The 14310-nt window shown below is 38.3% G+C and overlaps 1 protein-coding gene across 1 annotated transcript in view; it reads left to right on the top strand.

Annotated features, from left to right (window-relative positions):
* Positions 1-14310, top strand: part of UBE2G1 (ubiquitin conjugating enzyme E2 G1) — a 124317-nt gene that overhangs the window by 91298 nt on the left and 18709 nt on the right. Inside the window, exon 2 of the mRNA XM_007937494.2 lies at positions 7284-7386. Within this exon, the coding sequence (XP_007935685.1) occupies positions 7284-7386 (103 nt within the window). The remainder of the gene's footprint in view (positions 1-7283; positions 7387-14310) is intronic.

Raw genomic sequence — 14310 nt, 5'->3', positions numbered from 1 at the left:
AAGGAGGGGTCGCTATGAGTCAGGGCTGACTCGACGGCACATAACAACAACAACAACAACAATGATGGGACAGTCCTTTGCATATACAGTATCTCTTAGGCCTCACAACCTTACCGTTTTTTTTTTTTTTTTTTTTTTAAATTTTAACAATGAGAAAGATGAGACTTAAAAGATGACAAGACTAGTGACTCAGGATTGACTCAGGATTCACACCCAGATCTGACTGATGTAACAGCACTCTTTGTGCCCAAAGCTATGGCCCACATTCTCTACTGGGAAATAAAATTTAGTTAGTAGTTGACTGAAGCCCCCAAATATCTTGTGCATATCAAATTTATTTCTAAGAAATAGGTGAGATCAAAGCAGGTTGACATTTATGTAAAACTGCAGACTATAGTGTCAGGACTTTCTGTACTGTGAGGAATTCCTGTTGCAGCAGATCTTGGCAGAGATGTATGATGATAGTACTGCTATTGTATTTGACTAAGTACAAGCAACAACATACTCAGGATTTAAAGTTGAAGAATTCCTTGATAAGTGTTTATAAGGGTATAAGCAAAGTGAAATATTGCAGATAACAGAACTTTTCTTAAGTGTTATTTTAGGAATATTATTCAGAATTTTGCATATTGGCAAAATCTTTTCAAGATAGGATCCATGACTTGTTTTGCTTGTCTGTTCCTTACTCCTTATACATTTGAAGCATGGTATCAGAAATTCATCTGGGTTGAAAATGGAAATCAGGTAACCCTAGCCCATGGCATGAAGTAAAAGAAAAAAATTTCTAAAGCAAACTTTTTTTTCAGTTTCCCAGAAATGTGTAAAATTTATCAGATCGATACATCTTTAAATATACTGAGGAAATGAAATGATTATTTGCAATATTTTTGTTGCTCCAGTGCCCTTTTTAATGTGGATTAATTAATAATGGAAACTGAGAGGGAAATGGCTCTTTTTCTCAGTTAATTTCGATGACTAGGTTTGTGGTGGTTTGTGTTTTTAAAGCAATGTGGCAATTTATTCCTTTGATAACAAGGTCAAAATTATTTTGACAAACCATCTCAGTACTTAGGAAGAGTACTTAGATAGTATCTGGAAAAAGTTCTGTGCAGAAGTTCAAAATTATGCCAGTGTAAAAATAGTCACCTTATAGAAATGCACCTTACAGCCAGCTGTGTGTTATATAAATAAACAGGACAGGAATGCACATTCTCCAGGGCAAGCACCCAGACACAAAGAAAAATCAGTGGTAGTCTATAAACAACAATTTGTATTTGGCTTCGTAGTAGTTTAGATTTTGCGATTACTCTTGGCAAAGTATATTTGTGGTTAAATTAGCTTATTTCCTTAACAGTCAAGTATAAAATGACATGCACTATGGGGTGTGTGTGTGTGTTTGTGTGTCTTTGTTGCTAGTCTGAAATCTTTGTGTTTTTGCTGAGACTCAGTGAAGGTTTATTTCCATGTAATGATTGACAGAATACAGTAAAACAATATGTTAGATTACAGTAAACTAGGTCTTGAAGTTTCTGTGTAGTGCAGACTGCTGAGTGGTTGACTGCTAGCCAACAGGTTGTCAGTTCACACCTACTGAGGGGCACCTCAGAAGACAGGCCTGGCAGTTTGCTTACAAAAGGTCATATACTTGAAAATCCTATGGGGTAGTTATACTCTGCACACCACTTGGAGTTGTAGTGGCTGGAACTAACTCCATGGCAACTTAAAAAGAAAAACCTTATTTTTATTATCTTTTAAAAAATATTTACTGAGAAAAATTTCAAACATGTGATAGGATTAGACAGATTCTTCACCAAGGTATTAGATCACCCCTGTCTCATTTCATCTCTGTCTGCCCTCCCCCTTATGATTTTGAAGTATAACCCAAACATCATCATTTGTTTGTAAATATTTCAGGAGGTATCTTTTAAAAACAATAACAACGCCCTCCCCCCATTACTACACTTTAACAAGTTAACAATTTCTTACCATCATCTGTATAGTCAGTCTTCAAATTTCCAGTTGTCATATCTCATACTTTTTAAAATTAGAATTCAGTCGTCTTGTTCTCCTTGCAGTGTATTTTCTTAAGGTTCCTGATCTTACTATTCTTCAGAATTTTCCATGGTGTAGATTTTGCTAATTATATCCCAGGGATGCCCTTAAATATGTTTCTGTCTTTATTTCCTGTAAATTGTAATGGTTTGTAGAGACTTGATTAGGTTCATGTTTGTGTGTGAGATATAAGGGGTGATTTGTTTGTTTTTCATGAGACACACAATGTCTGGCTGTCTTTATGCCTAGATTAAAATTGCAAAATGGCAGTGTTTCAGCCATGACCCCTTCTCCCCCCAGTTTTTAGCTCGAGTATTTCTAAAGAGAGAAACTTAATATGATCACATAATAATTACTATAGGAGCTCTGGTGGTGCAGTGCCTAAAGTCATTTGACTGCTAACCAGAAGGCTGGTGGTTCAAACGCACCAGCTGCTCCTCCAGCCGCTCTACCAGCCACTCCTCGGAAGGAAGGTTGGGCAATCTACTTCTGTAGTGATACTGCCTTGGAAACGCAAGGAGGGGTCGCTATGAGTCGGATCTGACTCAATGGCCGTGAGTTTGGTTTGGTTTTTTTATTTGATTACTTGGTGATACAGTTTCTATACGAAAGGAAAGGAGGTCATCTTTTGTTAATTTTATTGGTTATCAGAGTAAGGAACTGGTTTACTAACATCAAGTACTAATGACTAGTTGGCTTTGTGGTCTTTGAGATTACTGTTTTGTGCCCTGTAAAGCCTTGACTCTCCCTTCAGGCTCCCTGGATCTGGGCTGGAGGAAGGATGTGTTCCTGCCTGGTTAATCACAGCACCACTCACTGACCAGTACTCTGCAGCCACTTCCTCCTTTTTGCAACTGCCTCTGCAGCACAGAGTCCCTTTCTGCTCTGGGGGAACTTTTCTCTGACCGTCTCCTGCAGTGCCCACCTTCCTAAGTCCTCAGCTGCTTGCCCTTCCCACGGCTGTCCTTCCCACAGCTGTCGGCAGCCCTCTCCACCAGTGCCTCTGCACCTCAGGAAGTTTATTCCACCTACCTTCCGCCTCTTCCTCTTCTCCTCCCCCCTTTTTCCTCCCTCCCCCAGTGTCTTTCCGCGATGGCTGCCGCTGAGCCCTGTTCTTTGGCTTACCGCACCTACGGCACCTGGCTGAGGGCTTGGAAGCCCTTGGGCCCCGTGCACTGCCCAGCACCCCCCCCCAGCCCATGGCTCCGTAGAGTTCTGGGTTCCCTTGCCAGCTGAACCACCCTTCCTTGCAAGCTTGCACTTTGCCACCCTAGGCTTGGCCACCCCAGGCTTGGGGAGGTGCATCAAAACATTATTATTACTATTATGTTAAAAATGTTTTCGTATATTTGGTAGTGTTGTTGTAATGCTACTTATGCATAGAAAGGTATACCATATACTAAGACAAACATCTCACTAACTGATGTTAATACAAACTATCCCTGTTAAATCCAATTAGATTTACAGATTTAGGAGCAGGACTCTGGTAATTCAGGGACTGCCTGTATACACAGAACATGTTGTTGTTATGTGCTGTCAGTCGGCCCCGACTCATAGCGACTCCTCCTTGGGTTGCCAAGGCAGTATCACTACGGAAGTAGATTGCCCAGCCTTCCTTCTGAAGAGTGGCTGGTGGGTTTGAACCTTCAGCCTTCTGGTTAGCAGTTAAGTGCCTTAGGCACTATCCTACCAGAGCTCCACACAGAACATAGTGCATCATATTTGACCTTAACTACCACATCAACTAAGTTCAGTACGATTGATTTTATCTCCTAAATATCCCTGTTTTATACTTTATAGTATTACTTAATAGCTTTCCTTCCTTTTTGGGTTCTTTGTGTTCAGCATGACCTTACTCTAAGACATTCACACATTGCAAGATTGGTTTTTTAAAATGTAAATCTCATGACGTCATCCTATTAAAAAAAAAAAAAAAAACCCACAAAATCCTTCAAAGGCTCATCATTGCCTTCCCTGTAAAAGTTCAAATTTACATGGCTTCTAAAGGTCCTTTGCTGTCCACTTCTGATATCATTTGGTTGTTTGTTCCAATGATACACTGATCTTCCTATTTCAAGTTTTTGTACATGCTCCTCTGTCTAAACCTTGCATGTCTTCCTACCCAAATCCTTTGTCTTATATCAGATGTTTCCTTTTCTTTTCAAAAGTCTTTTCTGACTCTTAGGATTGTATTATGTGCTCTTCTTTTGTGCTCCCCCAAGTTACAGTTGTTGTAGCATTTAGAACGCATTGTAATTACCTGCTTACCTCTCTGGGAATTAGAAGCTGATGATGAATTCCAGATAGTATAATGCAAACTAAAAGTATAATTAGTAGAAGGTCAACAGAAGTCAAAAGAAGATGATTATTTGATAAATTATTAGTAAAAACCTCATGGAGAAGAGAGGGTGGTTCTTGAATTGGACCTTGAAGGAAACATTCATAGAGCAGAAAGGCATGGTATTGGTACATTAAACCTATGAGGATCTGTGCGGGACAAAAGCTTTGACAAAAGTGAGATGTTGGAAATTCTTCAACATCACAATTACTTTACCTAAGTGATGGATACAGCCATGTCTATAGGAAATATGGAGGAATACGCAAAAAAATTGTGATAATTTATGTTGTATTGACAGAAGTGAAAAAACAGTTATACACTTTGTGAGAAGCATAAGGGCATTTTGAAAGGGTAGTTTTGACCATATATGCTAATTTCAGAACCTACCCAGTTACATTTCTGCCACCTCATTGGATTTGCATAACTCCACTGGATAGAGATTCAACTGGGTTATTCCTGGATAAGTTGCAGAATTTGTGTACAGTGTTGGAGTAAATGATCTGCATAATGTAACAGTATTCATCTAAAAAGAGGTTGGAAATGAGACAACTCAGTGTGCAAAATAATTGCCCATCTTGTGATTATCTGTGTTTCACGCACTCTTTAAATTGAGAGTAAAAGTTGGGGCTTGTTTCTGATTCGGCTCTTTTCCAGTGCCCAGTATGTCTGGAATGTTTGCATGCATAAATGAAGCAGTAATATTACAATGTAATTGCTATCTTAATTCTGTATTTTCAGTAACTTCCTTTTTATGTTTAAAAATAGCTATTTAAAATAAAAATATGTTTCTTGTGTTTTCTGTCTTTGTTTTGCAAGTTTAAACAAGTTACTGTTTCAAAACTAGATTTATTTTAAAAAAAAAAAAACAACCTCAAATTGCAGAAAAAGAACCAATTCATATTTGAATAAACTTACACTTTCGCTATCACCATGTTTCACAGGCATGTTGAAGTATTAAGTTCCAGTTGATGAATTAACATCACCTCTGATTCTTCAAAAAATTCTTCAAAAAATTCCTATCTTCTTCTCATTTACCACTCTTTTATAGCTCTCTGAGTTGTATTACACTTACTTTTATCATTAAATTGAGCTCCTTGAGGATGGTAGCAGGAATTTTATGAGAATTACAAACTTGTTCATACACCCAACAAGTTCTTTCTGAACTACTCTTCCCCGCTTGTATGTGCTTTGTCTGTATATTCCATTTTGAGGCAGTCAGCACTTAGCTCCCTTGGTAGGTAAATCAATTGATAATTTTGTTGATAATGGGTATTCATATTTCAATATCCTGATTCTAGGGCTTTTGGTGGCGCTGTGGCTAAGGCATTGGGCTGCTAACAAAAAGGTGAGCAGTTCAAACCCACCAGCTGTTCTAAAGGAGAAAGATGAGGCATTCTGCTTCTGTAAAGATTTATATAGCCTTGGAAAACCCTATGGTGGTAGTTATGGGTTGGAATTGACTTGATAGCAGTAGGTTTGGTTTTGGTTTATCACAGTTGTGGTGATGGTTTCATAAGAGTGTATCTATCAATCAATACTTATCAAATTGTATATTTAAATATATGCAGTTCATGGAATGTCAATTATACCTTCATAAAGCTGTTAAATCCTCACTTGATCTGCCTACTGTCACTAGATCATAACTTTATTAACCTCCGTGTCTCATTCAAGGAACTGTCACACTTCATATACCTGTTCCTTTAAGGATCTGGTTTGGCCTCTGTCTTGTCCCCCATTGGCATTGTCCTCCATCTGTGCCAGAGGACTCCCTCTAGAAGAGAAAAACCTCATGATGCCATTGTTCCTGTAAGAACCAACTGTCATTATCAAGCCACTTCTGTGTGTTGGAATCTGTGGCTGGCAGAGGAGTCAACACACACAGGCAGGATGGAAGGGGCCTCTATTTGCTCTGTCTCGGCTCAGAATCTAATGGGCCTCACGTGAACACTAACTACAGAGGGTGCTTCAAAAATGATATACAAGCAGATACTAGCATAAATGAAGGTTGGGTAAGCTCAACAAATTCCAATGAAAAGGTATTATTAGGCGCTCTGTTGGTGTTTCTGATTGTTTTAAAAAAATCAAACCCTTCTCTGTCTGATTGAATCCAACTCATAACAACCCTAAAAGAACAGAGTAGAACTGTGCGGGGCCCCCCCCCCCCCCCATTTCCAAGGCTGTAGTCTCTACAAAAACTGACTGCCACATATTTCTCCTGCAGAGCGGCTGGTGGGTTTAAACTGCTGACCTTTGGATTAGCAGCTTAGAACTTTACCAGTGCCATGATCAAAGGACTATAGCATAAGAATTAGCAGTAGTACTGGTTTAATTTCTGATACTCTCTTGTACCTCTGAATCAGAGTCTCTGGGAGATGGGCCTGAATATCTGCATTTTTTAACAGGCTCTGTTACAGGTACTATAGGGATATCTAGGATAGTAAGAGGCTGGCTGGAAAAGGAGCTTTGATGGCACAGTGGATACGGCGTTTGGGTCCTAACCAGAAGGTCAGTGGTTCAAATCCACTGGCTGCACTGTGGAAGGAAGATGGGGCAGTCTACTTCCATAAAGATTTACAGCCCCAGAAACCCAATGGGGATTGCTGTGAGTTAGAATCAACTCTATGGCAGTGAGGTGTTTTTTTTTTTTCAGGGTGGGGGTTGGCTAGAAACTAGAGTACAAGCAACAGGGCATTAGTAGTGCATCTTCTGCATTGTATGTTTTATATGTGACTTCCTCATGTTTGGGAATGTTTTGGCCATTGGGTAGCATTTTGCCTCACAAACTATATTTAATAGTTTAGAATTTATAGCATGTATGCTTATATTCTATAATTTATCTGTTGGGTGAAATTATGTGCTTAAAAGTTTTGATCAAATTTTTCTTTTTCCACAGAACTCAACAAAAATCCAGTAGAAGGCTTTTCAGCAGGTTTAATAGATGACAATGATCTTTATCGATGGGAAGTCCTTATTATTGGTCCTCCAGATACACTTTAGTAAGTATAATGGAAGTGGCATCTTCAAAGTATAACTCTTGTAATTAATGGAAATAGGAACTTTCGATAAACTGTCACGTTAAATATTTTTTATAGGGCAGATGAAATGGCTGTGTTCAGTACCATTTGTAGTAAATTAAATTTGATTATGTCTAGGATTTTCATGTTCTGCTTTAAACTCAAAGGAAGGAGCCCTGATGGTTCAGTTAGATTAAGTGCTTGTCAGTGGTTTGAACCCACTCGCCACTCTGCAGGAGAAAAATGTGGCAGTGTGCTCTCATAAAAACGTACAGCCTTGGAAACCCTATGGGGCAGTTCTACTCTGTCCTTAAGGTCACTATGAATCAGAATTGACTCAACAGCACCAGGTTTGGTATGGTGGTTTTTAAGCTGTAAAGTCTTAACACCTGTTACTGTCCTAAATATATAATAGTTTCACAAATTCAGATAGTCTAAATACCTCAACTAAATTTATGACAGAAAAGCTCTTTTTTTAAAAAATTGTGTTTTGGGTGAAAATTTACAGCACAAACTCACTTTCCATACAGCAGTTCACATACACTTTGTCTCATGACATTGACTACAATTTACCACAATGCAACAGCTCCCCTCCTACTCCCTCCCAATAGTTACCTCTTCCCTGTGTCCATCCCTCCATGCACTTTCCCCGCCTGAGCTGTCTGTCTGTGCATAAACAGCCTTTCTTTGTCCCATGATTGTTCTCTCCAAGGAGTGTATCTACCTCAGGTAAATGTTTAACTCATATGCCTGTCTTTTGTTTGGCTGGAAGCCGTAGATATGGGTTCAATTCCAGACTTGAAGGGCAGCCAGGGGCCATAGTCTGAGTGATTCCAACAGGTTCTATCAGACCAGCAAACCTGGTCCCCTCTATTTTTTTTTTTTCCTCCAAATGATTTTGAATTTTGTTCCACATTGTTCTTTTTTTCTATCCAGGATCTCCTACACAGATCCCACTCCGAGTGGTTGACAGTGGTAGCTGGGCATCATCTAGTTCTTTTGGTCTCATAGTCATATAGGCTGAGGATTGCATGGTGTGCCAGTCACAGAAAAGCTATCTTAAGATGAAATCATATATAAATAACTTTTTTTTTTGGCTTGTATATCCCAGAAATCAGGAGATTAGTTTTGACTAATAGGCCAATAGAGAAGAAAATTCTTTACTGAAATGTCTCTCCCTTTTTTCATGCAGTGCTGTAGAATATTTCTAAATATTGTTAGCTAGTCCATTTTTATTTTAGGCCTTCTTCACCAGAGACCAATTTTTAACCCTCTTGCTATCATGCTATTAACGGGCCATTCTTTCACCAATAAAACTTATTCTGACATTCAGTATACATAAAAAGCGCTATCTGTTGATTTGTGATGGGGATAGCAGAAGCGTCCTCTGGATGCCTCTGGAGCAGCTGCCTCTGGATGTGTATTTGCTGATGAAAAAACTTGTGGCCGCCTTCCTCACTGTGCCTTCCTGATAGAGCACCTGGGCTGGAGCTGAACTCCAGCGCCCCACATACTTTTGACATAACTGTTAACAACAAAGCCTTAAGGCACTTGCTAGGCATTAAAATAATCCAAAATTACTTGGATATGATTCCTTTTTATTAAGTATCTTTTCTAAAATTCATGTGCCAAAGTTATAAAATTGTTTTTTAACCTCTCAGAAAAGAGGGAGATTAAGATATTTTAAGCCTAGGGTTTTCTTTTTGGCAACTTCTTATTTACAGTGGTTGCAGACTTAAAGCATATACTTTGGAATTGGCATTTACACTACTCATTCGTTTAGTTCTCAAGTATTTTTTGAGTACACTTCTAGTGGCTGGGAATATGACCTTGAATTAGCTAGTCATTGCTCCCAAAGAGCTTATACTGTAATTAGCAAAACAGATGACTGCATAATCATTTAGCAAAGTTGGATAATACCCATGATGGACATGGGCATGGGGTGCTGTGAGAATGCAGTGGAGTGTGGTAGGTTTTGAATTGTCAGGGAATTTTTCCTAAAGGAAGGGATGTGTCTAAAGTGGAAACTGAAGAGTTAGAATAATTACTTTATTAGTTTGTATGCTTTTAGCTACAAATGACAAAAATCTGACTTCAGCTGGCTTAGAAAATAGGGAAATTTATTGTTTTGAGACTGATAGCAAAATTATTGTAGCAGTTTTTGAGCATTTCAGAACATCATCCAGAGCAGGAAATGAAGGCAGTCTCTTGTGTTTTATGTTTTCCTTGGGGACTGTAGAAACCTTTTTTTTTTTTTTTAAAATCCCCCTGAAAGCTCTCCAGCAGATTCCACCTCTTGTTTCATTGTCAGAATCAAATCATTCCTCACCCAGAACCTGGCAAAGTGGATAAAATCACTACCTTTGGCTTAGATTAATTGTTTTGGGGTAGGACAGATTTTGAGCTATCAGTAACAGTACGTACAGCTAGAACAAGAGTTAACTGGACAGTTACTCTGACAGTGGCAGTGAGAGATGGGGGGAGGGAAGTAGAAGGGAAGGTGGGATTAAAGGAGAGCTGTGTATAAACAGGGCTTGGAAAATTAGGTATATTCTGTGTCCTGAGGGCAGGATGTAACCATTGAATTTTAAATCAGGAGTTCACAGTTAATTTGTATTTTAAAGTAAGCATCATATTACTATCATAACTTTGGAAGTATGGATTTTATTTTGCTTCAGTTCACACTTGTTTTGTTTCTGCAGGAATTTTTTTTAAAATAATAATAAATTATTTCAAAATAGATATTTGTTTATACTATAAAAAATGGACTTGGGGTTGGGGTTGTGGTTGACTGGAAGTAGAGAAATCAGCTTGCTTTGCTCAGAAAATAGAACATGCATTAGGGCAGGATCCTGAGAGACACCACTGTTTAAGAAAGAGACAGAGGAAAGTAGTCAGAAATGTACAGGAAAGATGAGGAGAAGAAAAGGTTGTATAGAAATAAATCCTTTACAGTGCTACCTAGAATCAGGTACTGAAGTCAGTGGATTTTTCGTTGGAATGAAGAAGGGAGAGGCCATCTTGCAGTTGTTTGAAGAGTGCTACTGGAAGTGACTTAGGTTTAAATGAAACCCTCGTGGCATATTGGTTAAAGCCTCTGCCCTCACAAAAAGTTAATGGTTTGAACCCACCAACATTAGCGTAACTTCCTGTGAAGGGACTTCACAGAGGCTGGCAAACTGTGAGAGGAGATACAGGGTTGAAAGTAAATTAACATGGGTTAGATAGTACCCAAACCTAAGTGATTAATTCACCACTTAATAATTACATCATTTATATAATAATAGGAGCTCTGGTAGCATAGTGCATAAGGTACTTGACTGCTAACTAGAAGGCTGGCAGTTCACACCCACCAGCCACTCTTCGGAAGGAAGGTGGGGCAATCTACTTCCATAGTGATATCGCCTCAGAAACCCAAGGAGGGGTCACTATGAGTCGGGTCCGACTCGACAGCACATAACAACAACAACATATAATAATAGAAATAATACTGTACTAGGGTACTTTAGGGAGCTCTGGTAGCATAGTGCCTAAGGCATTTGATTACTAACCAGAAAGCTGGTGGTTCAAACCCACTAGCCAGTCCTTGGTAGGAAGATGGGGCAGTCTACTTCCATAGTGATACTACTGCCTCGCCAAGGAGGGGTTGCCTTGAGTCGGATCCAACTTGATGGCAGTGAGTTTGATTTTGGTTTAGAATACTTTTAAGAGCTGATATGCTAGTTCATAGTGGTATCATTAGCCTTCATTTAATCACTAGAGGGCACTCCATACTCTTTACAAGCTATTTCGCTATGAGTCGGGGCCGATTCGATGGCACATAACAACAAGAACAGCAACAACAATCAATAACTACTATATTCAAGCATCACTTTGAGACTGATAGGTGCTGTGAGTATTAATTTAATCATTTACTTACCTTCAGACAATATTAAATTTTTATTATTCTTCTATTAATGAATCTTTCTAGTGCTGTTAAGAATAGATCTTGAGGGTGTCTTTCTCTGAAGTATGATGTTTGAAACTGATACGACATGCCTACTGTTTTCAAGCTACTTTTTATCAGGCAGTGTGGATAGCCACATGTATCCACAGAAATAAAAATTTTAAGATAGGAGCAGCAGTAGGTTTTAAAAGAAAGTTTAGGAAACTTGGATATCACTATATAATTATAAATTTTATTAGTAAATAGTGAACCTTCGCCCCCAAAATCTTTTACTCACCTTTCATTACTGATGGCAAGTCTACTCAAGAAGCACGTATTATTTTGTTTCTTACCACTGACAGTGGTGTAAAATTTTTGCAGAATCTTAAGGTTATATGTATATATTTTGTAATATCTCCTTACCTTGAGAAGATACAGAAAATGAAGAGTTTGCTGGTCAAACTCTCTGATTAACATCTTTTGCAGTTATACAATTCTTTTACAATTCTGCTTAAGACATACAGGCACAAGCCCTATATTCTATAATGAGCCTGGTACCTGATTACTTACAAATTGAGTGATCAGTGGCAATGCCATGTAGTTTATAATGTAGTGCTTAAGAACATGGGCTTTGGGGACAGCCTTTGCTTAGCTCCCCAACTCTATACTATTTTTATTACATATGTGACTGAACAAATATTTAAACTTTGTCTTAGAAGTTTAATTTCTGGGGTAAAAGCCCTGTGCCTAGAAAGTATTCAGTTTAATCTAGTAATTATAGTAGCAAAAAAATTGGAGGCAATCAAATATCAGAATAGTGATACTTGTTGTAGAATGTGAAATGAATGAACAAGAGACACATACCAACCAGGGATAAATATTGAAGTACAGAATTGAGCAAAGTTTCAGAAGATAGCATACAGTATTTGTTGTTGTTGTTATGTGTCGTTGAATTGGACCCAACTCATAGCGACCCCTCCTTGGGTTTCCGAGGCAGTATCACTATGGAAGTAGATTGCCCCCATCTTCCTTCCGAGGAGTGGCTGGTGGGTTTGAACTGCTAGCCTTCTGGTAAGCAGTCAGGTGCTTCAGGCACTATGCTACCAGAGCTCCTAGCATACAGTATATTGTTTAAATAAGTATAACAGAATGATAGGATCTGACAAATAGAAGAGAATAATAGGATCTGATCCTTCTTAGGTATTTATATTTTGAAACAGGAAGGGAGGTCTCGTAGAAAAAGCCTTGAATTAGACATAGACTTCCCAGTCCTTTCAGATGGGAAACTCTTGGTTGGATACCTCTTTTTAACATCATGCTGGTAATTATACTATTAGTATCTGTTGATTAGGAAAATAAATAATGGAAGAAATGGTATTTTGAATTCATCAAAACTTAATAGACTTCGTTTTGCTTATCACAATAGCATATTTTTGCATTTGGAGAAAAAAGATAGTGAACATGTTGACATGTTAATATTTAATGCACAGTGTTTTGTGCCCTGTGGGTTTTTTGGTTTCACTTTGCTAACTTGGCTGTTCCCTGGAAGTTTGTACCCACAAGTGGGGCACTACTTAGCTAGGCATTTGAAAAAACAAAACAGGGTTTCACAGGTAAAATAGAAGGTGAGGGATCCCCAGATGGGACAAAAACTGTAAGGAATAGCATGGTTAGTTCTGAATGGGTGAGGTCTTATCAGGGAGAATGAAAATTGTGTGCTTTAGACCTTTAGGACAATCTTCTTAATTAAATTTAATTGACATTTTAAAGATTGAAAACAGTTTAAGAAAGGCATTTTCATGATGGGGATTTCAGTCAGCTAGTATGGAACTGCTGAATGGATCTAATTAATTAAAAAGTAGCTCTGGTGGTGCTGTGGTTAAAGTGTTGGGCTGCTGACCAAAAAAAAAAGGTCAGTAGTTTGAACCCATCAGCCCCTTCACTGGAGAATGATGAGGCAATCTCCTTCTGTAAATATTTACAGTCTTAGAAATCATATGGGGCAGTTCTGTTGTGTCCTATAGTGTTGCTATGAGTCAAAATTGATTCAATGGTATGGGTAAATTAATTAAAATTAAAGAGATTTAGGAAAGCTAATTTACTATTAAAAGAATAGGCTTATCAGTGAAATAAAGTGCATGAGCTTTGTGGAAGCTATTTTGATGTCCTTTTACATAGATTCTTGACTGTGTTCTGTTCTGATTTGTGGCTTTCAAACTTCTGTTTTTTTTTCTAACTACAATCGTAATAAAAAATATTTTGACCCAGTGCATACATGTATGTGTATCTATTAATGAATAGAAATTTGTGTTCAGATTCTGTAAGTGGCACAAACCGCTTGTGATCAACTCCCGTATTTTCTACTCTTTTTTTAAAAAAGAAAAAAATTGGCTAGTGACTTGCTAAATTGATTTTGCAGGCTTGGTTTGAAAAACTAGTCCGTATAATTAATATATCCTAACCCAGTTTTGGCACAATTGGGATAACAGCCTGAGAAGAAAAAGACTTATCTCTTATCAGTGTAATACACCCTTCACAATAGCTATTTTAGACTCCATTTCCCTTAAGCCTTCATGTTTTTTCCCCTTCAGTAGATAACCTCATCAATTACGAAAATCAAGGCTATAAAACAGGCACATACTGTCAGGTTTTATTTCTTTCTACCTCTGAACATCTGTACAACATTTAATCTGTTTTTCTTCTTGTGTGAAAGGAAAAGATACTTGATTTCTTTTTTGACTCTTATTCACAGTGACTCCATGTGACAGAGTAGAACTGCCCCATGGGGTCTCCTAGGTTATAATCTTCATTATATGAAAGACCTTTGTAGCCAGGTCTTTCTCCCTCAGAGTTGCTGGGTGGGTTCAAACTGCCAGCCCTTCAATTGGCCATTGTGTACTTAACCATTGCACCCCCAGGGCTCTTTTTTCTTCCCATTTCTAAGTTCATCTATCTCTAGGCATTCTGCCAGCACCTTCCCA

Source organism: Orycteropus afer, unplaced genomic scaffold (genome assembly GCF_000298275.1).
Source record: "Orycteropus afer afer isolate SDZICR_OR568_19922 unplaced genomic scaffold, OryAfe1.0 scaffold00042, whole genome shotgun sequence".
Taxonomy (NCBI): Eukaryota; Metazoa; Chordata; class Mammalia; order Tubulidentata; family Orycteropodidae; genus Orycteropus; species Orycteropus afer.
Note: the sequence above shows the minus strand (reverse complement) of the source record. Positions and strands in the feature narration are given on the sequence as shown.